At 43.6% G+C, this 13,018-nt stretch overlaps 2 protein-coding genes across 11 annotated transcripts in view; both read right to left on the bottom strand.

Moving 5' to 3' along the window:
- Window positions 1-886: 886 nt before the first annotated feature.
- LOC103788394 (MICOS complex subunit MIC26) lies at window positions 887-3,153 on the bottom strand. Its single transcript, XM_054246152.2, has one exon. It carries the CDS (start codon window positions 3,124-3,126, stop codon window positions 2,542-2,544), a length of 585 nt encoding a protein of 194 aa, XP_054102127.2. The 5' UTR covers window positions 3,127-3,153; the 3' UTR covers window positions 887-2,541.
- GCSAM (germinal center associated signaling and motility) overlaps window positions 887-13,018 on the bottom strand; it is a 44,850-nt gene continuing 32,718 nt past the window's right edge. For 4 of the 10 annotated variants that reach the window (XM_035274470.3, XM_054246150.2, XM_078352339.1 and 1 more), the window contains 4 exons: window positions 8,762-9,082; window positions 7,660-7,706; window positions 5,894-5,922; window positions 887-4,514 (listed from right to left, as the gene is read on the bottom strand). In XM_035274470.3, coding sequence (XP_035130361.2) covers window positions 4,197-4,514; window positions 5,894-5,922; window positions 7,660-7,706; window positions 8,762-9,082 — 715 coding nt within the window. In that variant the 3' untranslated portion in view covers window positions 887-4,196. Of the gene's footprint in view, window positions 4,515-5,893; window positions 5,923-7,659; window positions 7,707-8,761; window positions 9,083-11,592; window positions 12,945-13,018 lie in introns of those variants that run through there. The other 6 variants (XM_078352338.1, XM_078352340.1, XM_078352337.1 and 3 more) reach the window with 4 other exon arrangements.

Genomic DNA, 13,018 nt, shown 5'->3' on the forward strand with positions numbered 1-13,018 from the left:
TAACTGCTAAGGCTCAGGTTCTTTATCAGGAATAGGGATTATTTGCTTTTCTTTATGCATCTTTGTGCCCTTTTAGGATGAGGAACATTTTCTCTCCTTTGTCTTTTACATGCGAATTCTGGACATGAATTCCTGTCTTACTCAGAGTCTGACCAACGCTAAGAAAAAAATGCGAAAAATCTCTCAATGGTATCTGGTTCTCTGCTAACTTCCTACTTTTAGCAAAATTATTTCACGTGGAACTCTAGCTGATCCTTGGCCAGGATCAGATCCTCAAAAGGAGGTAATCATGTTAGCAGTGGATATTGTATAAGATGTAACATGGCTTAGAGGAAAGAGTGTGGACCCCAGAGACAGGTCATCAGTCATTCAAATCCGGATTCTAAGAATCTTTCACAGAGGGGTTGCATCCCTAACCCCTGCACACATCATATAAAAATGTGTGTGTGTGTGTGAATGTGCATTTTCTGCCAAGGGGGTGCACAGCTTTTAACAGAAATCGTAAAATGTAGGGAAAACAGGTCAGTGTTACATACAGACAGTGGGCATTTTTAGACATCGAAATTTATTTACAGGAAATTTGAGACATCCTACACATTAAGTATATTACATTTATCAGATTTTTTTACTTATATTTTTTGTTCTTAATTTACTTTTCACTGAGAAATTGTAATTGTATATCTTCTATTGGGTATCTTGAAGCACTCCCAAATGGCTCCCCCTGCTCAAAAATAATTCCCTTTCATAATCCCTCTCATAATCCCTGTTATAACTTCATTATAAGAATAATTTTTTGGTTAAGCATTTTGATAACTGTTTGGGACAGGTAATGCTTTCACAGGACAAGGTTCAAACAAATGTAACTTACCATGTCATACTACGAGTATTTCTTTTTTTATTTTTTATTGCATTTTAGGTTTTGGGGTACATGAGCAGAACATGCCAGACAGTTGCGTAGGTACACACATGGCAGTGTGTTTTGCTTCCTTCCTCCCCTTCACCCACATTTGGCATTTCTCCCCAGGCTATCCCTCCCCACCTCCCCCTCCCACTGGCCCTCCCCTTTTCCCCCCCAATAGACCCCAGTGTTTAGTACTCCCCTCCCTGTGTCCATGTGTTTCAACCAATTGACTTCCACAATGGTCAGGTAGCCATGTGAAAAATTCTAGCATCAACTCATTGGTCTGGTATTTCTACTTTGCTGGAGGACGGCTGGGCGACCCTGAATAACCAGCTCTATCAGCACATTTTTTCCCATACATCGTAAAAGATTTTTGTTTTTCTGTTCTCTTCAATATCATTTATTAGGCATCTGTAATAGATGATTTGCCTACATTCGATGTAATCCTCCTGTTGATGGGTAAAGATGCTGAGCCTCCACTAGCATTTCAAAGTCACAGATGGAGGGAGAATCCGGATTTGAATGACTGATGACCTGTCTCTGGGGTCCACACTCTTTCCTCTAAGCCATGTTACATCTTATACAATATCCACTGCTAACATGATTACCTCCTTTTGAGGATCTGATCCTGGCCAAGGATCAGCTAGAGTTCCACGTGAAATAATTTTGCTAAAAGTAGGAAGTTAGCAGAGAACCAGATACCAAGATGCGGCTCTTTAGCCGCAGACCATCACCTGGCTGAAGGCTCTTCAAACCTGCGACACGTTCAAGCTCAAGCCACGGGATTTCTCCTCATTTTGGCACTTAGCACATTTTAAATAGCAAAGTTATTTTGCTCTGGTTAACTCTGAGAAGAAAACAGTAACTAAACATAATGTACTAGGGGCCCTGTCACTTACCTGTTAAAAGGGCCTGTCTAGTAAACGTAACATACCTACTGCTTGTCTTAACAAACCTCTTTCAAAACAAACTATTTTAGCATCCCTAAAGTTAGGACAGTAGCCATGAGTTAAACAAAACAGCAACTAGAAGACACAGGTGTGAATACAGAGATAGGAGAATTTGCTAAATTGTCTTGGTCTCACTCATCCAATCTGTGATTTAATATTTTTATGCCATTTTACTGGTGCCTGCTCTTATGCATCAGTAACCAAACACATTTCTGTTAAGTTTCTCTGAAACTATAATTATTTAGGGCAGCTGTCTGCAAACGTTTTTTCCACAAAGTGCCCAAGTATATTTATTTTGACTCTAGGGCCTATTGTCCATGTCACAACTGCTCAACTCTCCCACGGCGGAACAATCATAGATGATAGGTAAACAAACAAGTGTAGCTGTGTTCTGATAAATCTTTTCTTTTTAACTTGGGTTTTAATTATGTACATAAATAGCAACATGAGAACGAGGAGATCTAGGGCTGGTACGTTATCTCTAGGTGAAAGGGTTTCAGATTAGTTTGCTTGTAGGATGGTACCACCCAAGATAACAGAAGTCTGGTCTAGCTTTTCCTGAAGAAGAAAGACAATTTAATACATTCAATACTGACTTCTCTGCCATTTTTCTGTAGAAATACTGACTTATTCTATGGAGTTTCCAATGTTTACCTATAAATGATTAAGACGGGCAGAGCATGGAGTTTTCTACTTAGTTTCAGGTGAATTCTTCACATTTCCTGGCTTTTGAAAGTTCTCCTTCCACAAATCTTCGATGACGATGTATCCTTGTAAACCCCAGTCATATAATCTCTCCCCACTGAGCTGGGCAAACACGATGGCTTGTTGTGGGTAACAGAGGGAGGCGGCTAATCCCATTAAACCAGGCGGATACACTAGCTTCTTTATTTTTGAACCTCTAGCCAAAAAGAGTCCAATAAGGCCAGCAAAGCCAATAACACCAAGTCTCAGAAAAAATCCAGGAGGTGCATTTCGGAGATGGTTATAGCTGTCTAACCCACGCTGAACCAAACTTTGCACCTCGGGCTTAGTTTCCTGAGAGCAGCTTGTGTATGGCTCGCAGCAGTGTTGGAGCTGTGAGATGCTTTCCTCAAGCGGGCTTCTTGACCCCTCCACATACTTCGATTGACCCTCAGGAACTGAGTAGAGTGAAAGCTCATCAACCTGCATAGAATTTTTGGGAGGCGAGTCCTTTTTCGGTACAGCACAGACTTCGAAGGTGAGCAAGCTCAGGCTGGCTGGCCCCGCGGACCTCTGAATTACCTTGAACATGTCGCTGGCATCGGTGGCTCTGGCAGCTGATAAATCTTTATCTATAAAAACAGTGAGTGGGGCGATTTGGCCTCTGGGTTATAGTTTGCTGATCCCTGGTTTAGAGGATAGATATAATTTGAGGAACCCTAAGGAAAAGATAAGAGAAAGTAAATAACGAAGACACACAGAGGAGTGCCTATCAGAGAAGGTACAGATGTCTTCATTTCCCACGTGGACACTGTATTCCTCTTTTATACATTTAGCATATTGCAGAGGGCTTTCTATGTAGTATACTGGAGGACTAGTTGGAAGTCAGCAGGAAATCGGGCTCCAAATTCAGTTTTGCCACTAACTTCAATGCACCATTGAGCAAATTATCCTCTCTGAGCCAAGAAAGGCTGGTGCGATTATGGGATCTCCGAGGATCGTTCTTCTTTATCATAGCCTGATGCTGTAATTGTCTGATTAAGATTTCTAGGGAGAAATACAAAGTTAAAAATAAAATCATACAGGTTACAATTATGTAAACATCTGGCTTAGAGCCTCTTGATTCAACTCACATAACCAGACAGACCATGGGGGCCAAGAGGTCCAAGGACACGATGTAGAAGACATGGCTTAGATGCATGGAGTGAGAGGAGCGACCCAGACTCCCATGGGGTGGGGGCTGAGCTGGGAGGTCACTGTAATGAGGAAACTCCCCTTGGGTATACTTGGTATCATGAGTAAAGCTTCCTTGTGACTTCAGAAAACAATCATGGGAACACTTTATAAGAAGATCCCATACAGAAGAGTAGAGCCCCTTGGGGTGTGCATAGCTTCGGGGATTCATGGAGTTCCTCCCACCACTATACTCTCCAAACTGTGTAGAACCAAAGATGGTTAGCTCTTTCTCAGATGGTGGTGTTCAGGATAAATGGTTGATCTTTAGATTTTGGCTTTTGCGTGCTGTCTAAGAGGGCTCGTGGTACCCAAACCGTGCTTGCAGAGATAAGCTAGAGGGACTTTGTATCCCATCCCTGCTTCAGGCAGATCCCCCTTCCCACCTGTATGTGCTGGTGCTAAACAAATGCGAGCTAACCACTTCACTATAAATGGGAAAACTGAGTCACAGAAGGGGCCATAAGTGGACGTGGCTGTTGCAGAAAGTGAGAGGCGATTCTGGGAGGCATGAGAAGTTCATATTCGTCTTCTGGGGATGGGGCATGCCTAGGGGTAGAAGACATGTGTAGAAGGGAATACTCAGTCTCAGTCCCTCCCAGGGACTCTCTGGGTCTCTCAGCTTTGCAGGGAACATTCTCATAGTACTCCTCAGCAGAGTTTCCTGATGGCCTTCTACTGAGGACCTGATGATCGATGAGGGTGTAGCATAGCTCCTCTGAGTAGGTCTGGTCAGCAGTGTCCTGCTGGTCAAAGGAGAGGCATCATCAAGATTTGGCCTTTTGCCATGACCTTTCCCCTTCAGTCTCAACACAGGCTTGACCCTGCATCAAGCCTGTCTTCTATGACCACCTCCTCCCCATCTCTTGGCCATTTTTTTCTAAATGGCTGCTCCTACCCCAACCGCTAGACCAGGCAGCAAGAGTGCTTACAGTATAGGGCCTGCTCAGGTGCATCCTCTCTGCCCCTTGTTCCAGAGTGATCCCTAACCACCTGATACAGTTTGAATATTCGCTCCCTGCAAATCCAGTGTTGAAATTTGGTTACCAGTGTTGGAGGTGGTGCCTAGTGAGAGGTGTTTTTGTTATGGGAGCAGATGTCTCATGAATGACGTGGTGCCATCCTCGCAGTTAGGAGTGTACAGCCTGAAGAATCATGAGCCAAATAAACCTCTTTTCTTTATAAATTACTCAGCTTTGCATATTCCTTTATAGCAACATCAATGGACTAAACACTACCCATATAATTCCCAATCTGAGGGCTCTGAGGATAGCCCATTCTCATAAAAAAGAATAATCTGGCTGGGCACGGCTTACACCTGTAATCCCAGGACTTTGAGAGGCCGAGGTGGGTGGATCACCTGAGGTCAGGAGTTTGAGACCAGCTTGGTCAACATGGTGAAACCCCATCTCTACTGAAAGTACAAAAATTAGCTGGGCGTGGTGGCAGGTGCCTGTAATCCCAGCTACTCGGGAGGCTGAGGCTGGAGAATTGCCTGAACCCAGGAGACAGAGGTTGCAGTGAGCTGAGATTGTGCCATTGCACGCCAGTCTGGGTGAGTTATGATATTTAATTACCCTCTAGAGAGATTTGCTTTATTAAATAGGGAAAGAACTCCAGGGAAGGTTTATGATGCAATACCCTGAGATAAAAAGCAAAGCAGCAAAGTACAGGGGGAAGAGCACGGATTTTTAAGTGAAACTTACTTTTGAATCCTGGCTCCGCCCCCTTGTTAGCTATCTGGCTTTGCGGAATTATCACTATCACTCAGTTTTGTCATCTATAAAATGGGGGGATGAGACGCATAATAGTAGCAATCAATACTCAAGGGGTGTTGTGAGAGCTACATGAGTTGATGTGTGTAAAGCACTCAGCATGTTGTCTGCCATAAATGAAGTGGTCAGGAAATGTAAGTTCCTTTCAGTAAGTTATACAGCAAAGGTGACTGCTGCTCTGCCACCAGGCCCTGCATATGCCACCTGGGTTCACAAGCACTGACGTCTAAAGTCCTTCTCCATGCAAGCGTCAGAAAGGATCTCCGAGGCCAACTTCTTCTGCCATTTAGGGTGTCTGCACTTCTATCATCATCTCAAAAAATAGCTTAGCTTAGAGATGTTCTTATTACCTGGCTGGGAGTAGATGACATTCCTTTATCTGGAGAAAGAAAATACACTCAATGAATTTCAGGTTATGGGGAGATTTGAGAGGAGCAGGGGAGACTAGAATATAAATAACTAAAAGAAACATCTGGGATAGCTCTTCTCAGGCTATTCTGATCTACAGCACAAGAAACATCTGAGATAGCTCTTCTCAGGCTATTCTGATCTAAAGCACATCCCTGGGGAGTGACAGTGCAGGTAAACAAGTCACAGCCAGGGAGCTGTGCCTAGTCTGAGAGGCGAGAGGAGGGAGACACATTTGGTTAGTCTTTGGGTAGGAAATCAGTTTCTCCCTCCAGCTCTTTCCCTCCTTCCCTAGCCCCACTCCTTCCTTAAACAAAATGTATTTTCATTCCTTACACAAATTCAGTGCCTCTGCCTCAGGCACGGGGGAGGCAAAGAAGAATCAGAAACAGTCCCTGTCCTCAAGGGGCTCACAAGCTAGCACAGGATGCAGACCAGGGAGTGTGAGAGATCCATACTCTGAAGCAAGGGCCATTGTTTCTACTGTAGGTGATGGGATGCTGGTGGCGTGAAGGCTGGTGTCTGAGGAGTTCTGCAGAACAGGAAACTCTTAAGCTAAACATTCCTGTTCCTATACCCGCTGGCAGATAACAAACTGGGCAACTTTTCAAAGCCTAGTTATAAGCAAATGGCTCCGGCCATTCAGCAAAAAGGCAAACTGACACCCTTGCTATTCTCTTGCAAAGACACCAGCTCCATAAGCAAACATGTGCCCTCGTGTGAAAGTCTACAGAGGAGGCTACCATATAGCACACGGAGTGACATTGTCTTGGTCCTCTCATCCTGGATTTCCACATCCCCATAAGCTCCCATGGCCATCTAAAACTTCCCCGATTATCATTATAAGAGAAGCAACTTCAGCATAGAGTTTAAGCATCTGCTCTTATTTCTATCATGCTTTGTTCTGATGGAAATTGAGGTTCCCTGGGATCCACCGTTCCCAGAGTGAAGTGGCTAGGGTGGGAGGTCTGTATTATTCACGTACATATCTGCAGTGCTAGCTTTTAAGATTCTATGTAGATGAACTAGGTTCTCCTCTTTAAACTAAGGGAGGCAAAGTCAAAACTCCATTTTTCTTCTTCAGAAACACAATGGCCTGTCGTCAGGCTTACACTTTCTTGTTTTTATTTTTAGGTATGATACAATTCACCACAGTCTCCTTCTAGAATCGTTCTCTCTCCTTAACTTTAATGCTTTTCTATCACCAGAGACTGTTGCACCAGCCTCCTAAGTGATCTGGTATCTGCTCTTGCCACCCCCTGCTGCAATTTGTTCTCTGCATAGCAACCTAGGTGATATCTTTAACCCAAATCTAATCATACTCGCTCCTTGGGCAAGCCAGTATCTCCTAGAGCTCTCAAGACAGAGATGAAAAGCCTTAACTTGGCCAGGAGGCCCCACCCCTTCCCTGTCCCAGGGTGGCTTCCTCGCACTTTTCTGTAAGTGCCTTTCTCCTCCATCCTTTGTATCCCTGCCCCCAGTTACTGCCTTTATCCTCCAGGCCTCAGGCACTAACCGAGGAATATGGAGATTAATGAGCCAATTCCATCTAGTGAGGAAAAAAACACAAGCCATTGGATACATTGCAGCAAAATGTGTAGATGTTATAATTGAAATATGCCCAAGGGTCTTTGGGAGCATGGAGAAGAAGCAGTTTGGAAAGGTAAGTCTTATCAGAAGTGAAAATGATAGGAAATCAACAACTTACTTTCGTTTTGGGAATCTTGCCTCTTTTCAAAAGTGTGTATTTTTTTCCTGTAAAAGCAAAGCAAATTGTTTTAATATTCAGAAACTCTCAAAGGAGTTTCTAAAAACTTATTTTAACTCTTTGTTAAAGTTATATGCCTTTTTAAATACCTCCTTCAGCACACGTGAGTTAATTAAAAAAGAAAAAAGTAAAAGATGAGGCCAACTAGAAATATATTCCTTTGTGCCTCTCTCTCTCTCTCTCTCTCTCTCTCTCTCTCTCTCTCTCTCTCTCTCTCTCTGTCTCTCTCTCTTTCTCTCCTCCCCCCGCACCCCGCCTGCCCCTCTCTTTTCTAAATCTGATAGGGAATTGATTTATAGATGGGGAAATATGATGTTATCATAGATTACATTTCTGGAAACTTTTTTTTTCTAACAAAGTACTGATTTCTTTTATATCATGTGCATGAAGGATCCAGGGTTATTTTCAATCTCAATTCTAATCTGTGATCTCCAAAACAAACAAACAAACACACTCTTCCCATAAGACGACAGTGTATTAAAGACCCCCTGAAAAAAGTGCAATATAAATATAATGGAAAACCACCATCATTTCAGTAGACGGGGACATCTGCTGGGTAGGTGACCATATGCCCTGGTTTGCCTCAGCCTGGTTAAGGTCATTGTCAATCACTTAGCAAGCTTTAACTATTTCTAACATCCCTTTCACTCTCAAATGTATCTTAGTTTGGATGATAAATTATATGATCACCCCGACTATACATTCTATGTGCAAGGGATAGAAATGGGTGCTTTGGGACATGCTGACTCAGATTTGCAGCGTGAAAAACAGGCGTCTTTTTTCTATGTTAGTAGCTAGTTTCATCTTTGCTTCTGAGGCTTTCCTGTTTGAGGAGAGCCTACCACCCATGAGCCTGTTGTTCCTGTTTCTCGTCAAATTGGAAGGATTGCTTCCCTGATTGACTCTCAGGTGATTTCATCTGGGCTAGTGACAGGATTCCGCTGTGGCCACAGACAGCAGGGAGTTCACAAGTAACTTACAGAAAATACCACGCTGAAACCACACTTAGGGAAATAACTCCTAAAAACAACTGTCCACTCACCATGGAAGGCAGAAACGCCCTTCAGCGCTGTGGTGATCCCAGCATCTAAAATACCCAAGAGAGACGGCGAATCGTAAGATTGATTTCTGCAACTTTGTTAAGGTGACTCCTTTCATGTTGCGGTTTCTGTGGGAAACCTTTACTCTCCGCAAGCCTGTTTCATCGCAGGTAACTTGGACACAGCTTTCTCGGTGGTGCCTTTGTCCTCCTCGGATGAAGATGGTTCTATCAAATTCCTGATCGGGAAAAGAGCTTTCTGCCGTGTTCCCAGCAAAGGGAAAACGTTCTCTCACCCTCAGTTCTGGCAATTGACTTGGTTCCCTTGTAATAAAGAACACATAAGCTTTATCTCCAGGAAATCAAGATACAAATGTGGAAATGTTAGAAATCACTTTTTTCAGGCATGGGTTAGGTAATATCTATACAGCATTTTACTGTACTCTGAGTTTCTCCAATTTACAGTATATCGCAGTCATTTGCTCACTTGTCTATATTCTACACTAGAATGTGAGCTTCACGAAGCTGGGACCATATTGACTTTGTTCAACATGGTATGTGTTGTCAGTGATGTCTGGCACACATTAAGTGAGTTTTATATATATATATATATATATATATATATATATATATTTTTTTTTTTTTTTTTTTTTTTTTTGAGACGGAGTTTCGTTCTTGTTACCCAAGCTGGAGGCAATGGCGTGATCTCGGCTCACCACAACCTCCTCGCAGCCTCCCGAGTAGCTGGGATTACAGGCACGTGCCACCATGGCCAGCTAATTTCTTGTATTTTTAGTAGAGACGGGGTTTCACCATGTTGACCAGGATGGTCTCGATTTCTTGACCTCGTGATCCACCCGCCTCGGCTTCCCAAAGTGCTACGATTACAGGCGTGAGCCACCGCACCTGGCTTCAATAAATATTTGATGAAGATATGGATACAGAATGAATAGCCGATGACAGAGCAACCCTGATGAAGGAGATCAGCAAGTCAACCACCTTGAGTTCAATGATATAGTTAAATAACAGGACTTCTCTCTCTCATAGCACAAAGGCTTAGAATCTCCCTGCAGTCAGACATCTATCTAGGTTAATGTGTAAGTATCATTCTGTACATCTTTCTCAATCTGAGGCATAGTCAACTACCTACATGGTGGAATGTGAAAGCCCTTTATAAAGTTGTACATGTATCAGTTACAGTATGTCAAAACCTTTGGAAAACACCATCCAAAAATGGCCCCCAGTGAGCCTTCCCACGGCATCAGGAGGAGCAGTGGAGGAGAGGCTGACTGCATCATGACCTTGGCTGTGGCCGCCTGCTTGACTGAGCATTCTGACAGCCTCTAAGATCTATGTGTCATCATCAAAGCCTTTGGATTCCAGAGGCACAGCTACAGCTCTTCCTCGTCTCTAGGTTACCCTCAATGTGCTCCAAGCCATTTGCTTCCATCTCTGCTTTATTGCTAAGGAAACATCATAAGAAAACTATGGAATCACACCAAAGCTAAGAAATCAGGTCCGCTGAGGAAAATGAGTGAGATGAGAAGAGGGGGATGATTTGGAGAGATAGTCTCTGAACTCCTGAGGCCTCAGCTTTTATTTTTTATTTTATTTTTTTTATTATTTTTTTATTTTTTTGAGACGGAGTTTTGCTCTTGTTACCCAGGCTGGAGTGCAATGGCGCGATCTCGGCTCACCACAACCTCCGCCTCCTGGGTTCAGGCAATTCTCCTGCCTCAGTCTCCCGAGTAGCTGGGATCACAGGCACGCGCCACCATGCCCAGCTAATTTTTTGTATTTTTAGTAGAGTTGGGGTTTCACCATTTCGACCAGGATGGTGTCGATCTCTTGACCTTGTGATCAACACGCCTCGGCCTCCCAAAGCGCTGGGATTATAGGCGTGAGCCACCGCGGCCGGCCGAGTTTTTAAACCTATAAAAGAGGATATATATATATATATAATATACTGCTTACCCGTGGAGTTATAAGAATAAGATGAGGTTAAATATGAGCAAAAAGTATTTGTAAACTGGCTGTTATTCTACCCGACTTTTCTGCCATTTATACTTGGATTTCAACGTGGTTGTTTTGGTGTGGAGCGGGTCCAGACAGCCTCCATGAAGTAAACCAGACAAACCTCTATGACCTTGGGCTACATGGCAGCAACGTGAGGTATCTGTCTCTTTCACAAAGCCTTCGCTGGCTCTCCGGTCTACCCAATCTCTCCCTTGTTATAATGCCATGGCCCTTCTGACTTATCATCTGAACTGTATGCTTTAACATGTGCCCCATGATACCCCCCAAAATATATAATTCTCAACTTGCCCTGAAAAAATGCACCCTGTTGGGTGGAATCTCTGGGTCTGCAGCCCCTAACACGGGCGTTGGTGTTAAAAAATATCAACAGTGTTTGCGTTTTTAACTGCTCCTCTTTCAAAACCTCCTCCTGAAACTGTGTGAAAAGCACAGTAACTTTACAGGCCACAGAACAACTGACCTTGTCACCCCTTGGGATTCTTGGACCCTGGAACATTGGTTCCTGTTAGAGACAAGCTGCCTCTGAAAACCCCCTGGGGCAGGCTGACTGCTCCCCCCTCCCCACCCCACCCCCGTGCTCTGCAGCAGCTGCATTCCTGAACCCCCACCTAGGCGCCACAGCAAGACTGCCAAACACCCTACAATGAAGCAAAGCCTGATTCTGGACTTCCTGGCAGCTTGAGGGAGGGCAGGGAAGACATATGTTAGTTATCCATACTTATAAATTTCTGTTTGACACATATCTGTAAAAAATCCTGGTTTCTCTTTTTTTTAAAAAAAACCTGCCACCACAAAAGTCACAGGGTGATGTATTATAGTTCTGTTACAAGTTAACAAACTATCTCTGTGCTTGTTACCAGCAGGTAGATTGCCTCAGTCCTGAAACTCCCTCGCACCCCCATATAACACCACAAACTCCTTAGGAGCTCCTGTCTCGTAAGCTCGGAGCTGCCTACTCTGATTGTTAGAAAGCAGCGCAGCAGGTTAATGAAACTCTTGCTTGCCTGACTCTGGGTCTATTTTGTCTTTCTCTTGGCCAAACTTACAGTTCCACACTTTAATTATTCCTTTCCTTAGAGAGAAGTCTTTAGGGCTGGGCATTTGAAAGTTCTGTTCAAAAAGAATTAATGAGGTGGTCTTTGTTTAGCAACAGCAAGGCGATCACAATGGTCTCCATCCCCTAACTTTCTAAAAATTACCCACAATGGTCTCCCCCCTAACTTTCTAAAAATTACCCACAATGGTCTCCCCCCTAACTTTCTAAAAATTACCCACAATGGTCTCCCTCCCCTAACTTTCTAAAAATTACCCACAATGGTCTCTCTCCCCTAACTTTCTAAAAATTACCCACAATGGTCTCCCCCCTAACTTTCTAAAAATTACCCACAATGGTCTCCCCCCTAACTTTCTAAAAATTATCCACAATGGTCTCTCCCCTAACTTTCTAAAAATTACCCACAATGGTCTCCCCCCTAACTTTCTAAAAATTATCCACAATGGTCTCTCCCCTAACTTTCTGAAAATTATCCACAATGGTCTCCCCCTAACTTTCTAAAAATTATCCACAATGGTCTCTCCCCTAACTTTCTAAAACTTATCGTAACATGGGGGAGGTGTCACCTCAGAAATAGATGCTTAACCTAGCTTAAAAAATAGCTAGGGTGGAGGTTGAAATAGCTAGGGTGGAGGTTGAAATAGCTAGGGTGGAGGTTGAAATAGCTAGGGTGGAGGTTGAAATAGCTAGGGTGGAGGTTGAGCAGGGTGGAGGTACCTGAGATAGACACAGAAAAGGACAACAGGGAACGAGACCCCTTATTTTATAACGGGGCGTAACAGGGACTAACAGGGTCTTAGTTCCTGTTGCTAGGAGTTACATTAGCTTCCAGCAAAGTAGCACATCTTCTTAACGTTTTTCAAACGTTTTTTTTTTTTTTTTTTGTCCTGTCTTCACATTTGCTGCTATTGCAACTGATGCTGGTCTGAACCGGGCCCTCTCTCCCTGGGATGTGAAGTTCAGGACTGAACACTCTTCATTCTCCCTGGGAAAGGCCGGGAGGAGTCTGGCTGACTTTGCCCTCAGCTGGATGTTCTCTGTTTGGGGCTTTGCATTCTCAGATTCCAAGGCACCTCTTGAGTGTTCTGTTGCCACCTGAAATTGAACATATCAGAAACAGGCTAAGTATTTCCTAACCAGGCCTGCCGCTTCTTTTCATAATTTTTGCA

This window comes from Callithrix jacchus, chromosome 15, assembly GCF_049354715.1.
Source record: "Callithrix jacchus isolate 240 chromosome 15, calJac240_pri, whole genome shotgun sequence".
Classification (NCBI taxonomy): domain Eukaryota; kingdom Metazoa; phylum Chordata; class Mammalia; order Primates; family Cebidae; genus Callithrix; species Callithrix jacchus.

Excerpts from the sequence above, each read along its gene's own strand:
- LOC103788394 (XM_054246152.2), bottom strand. The coding sequence starts at position 3,126 with ATGTTCAAGGTAATTCAGAGGTCCGCGGGGCCAGCCAGCCTGAGCTTG.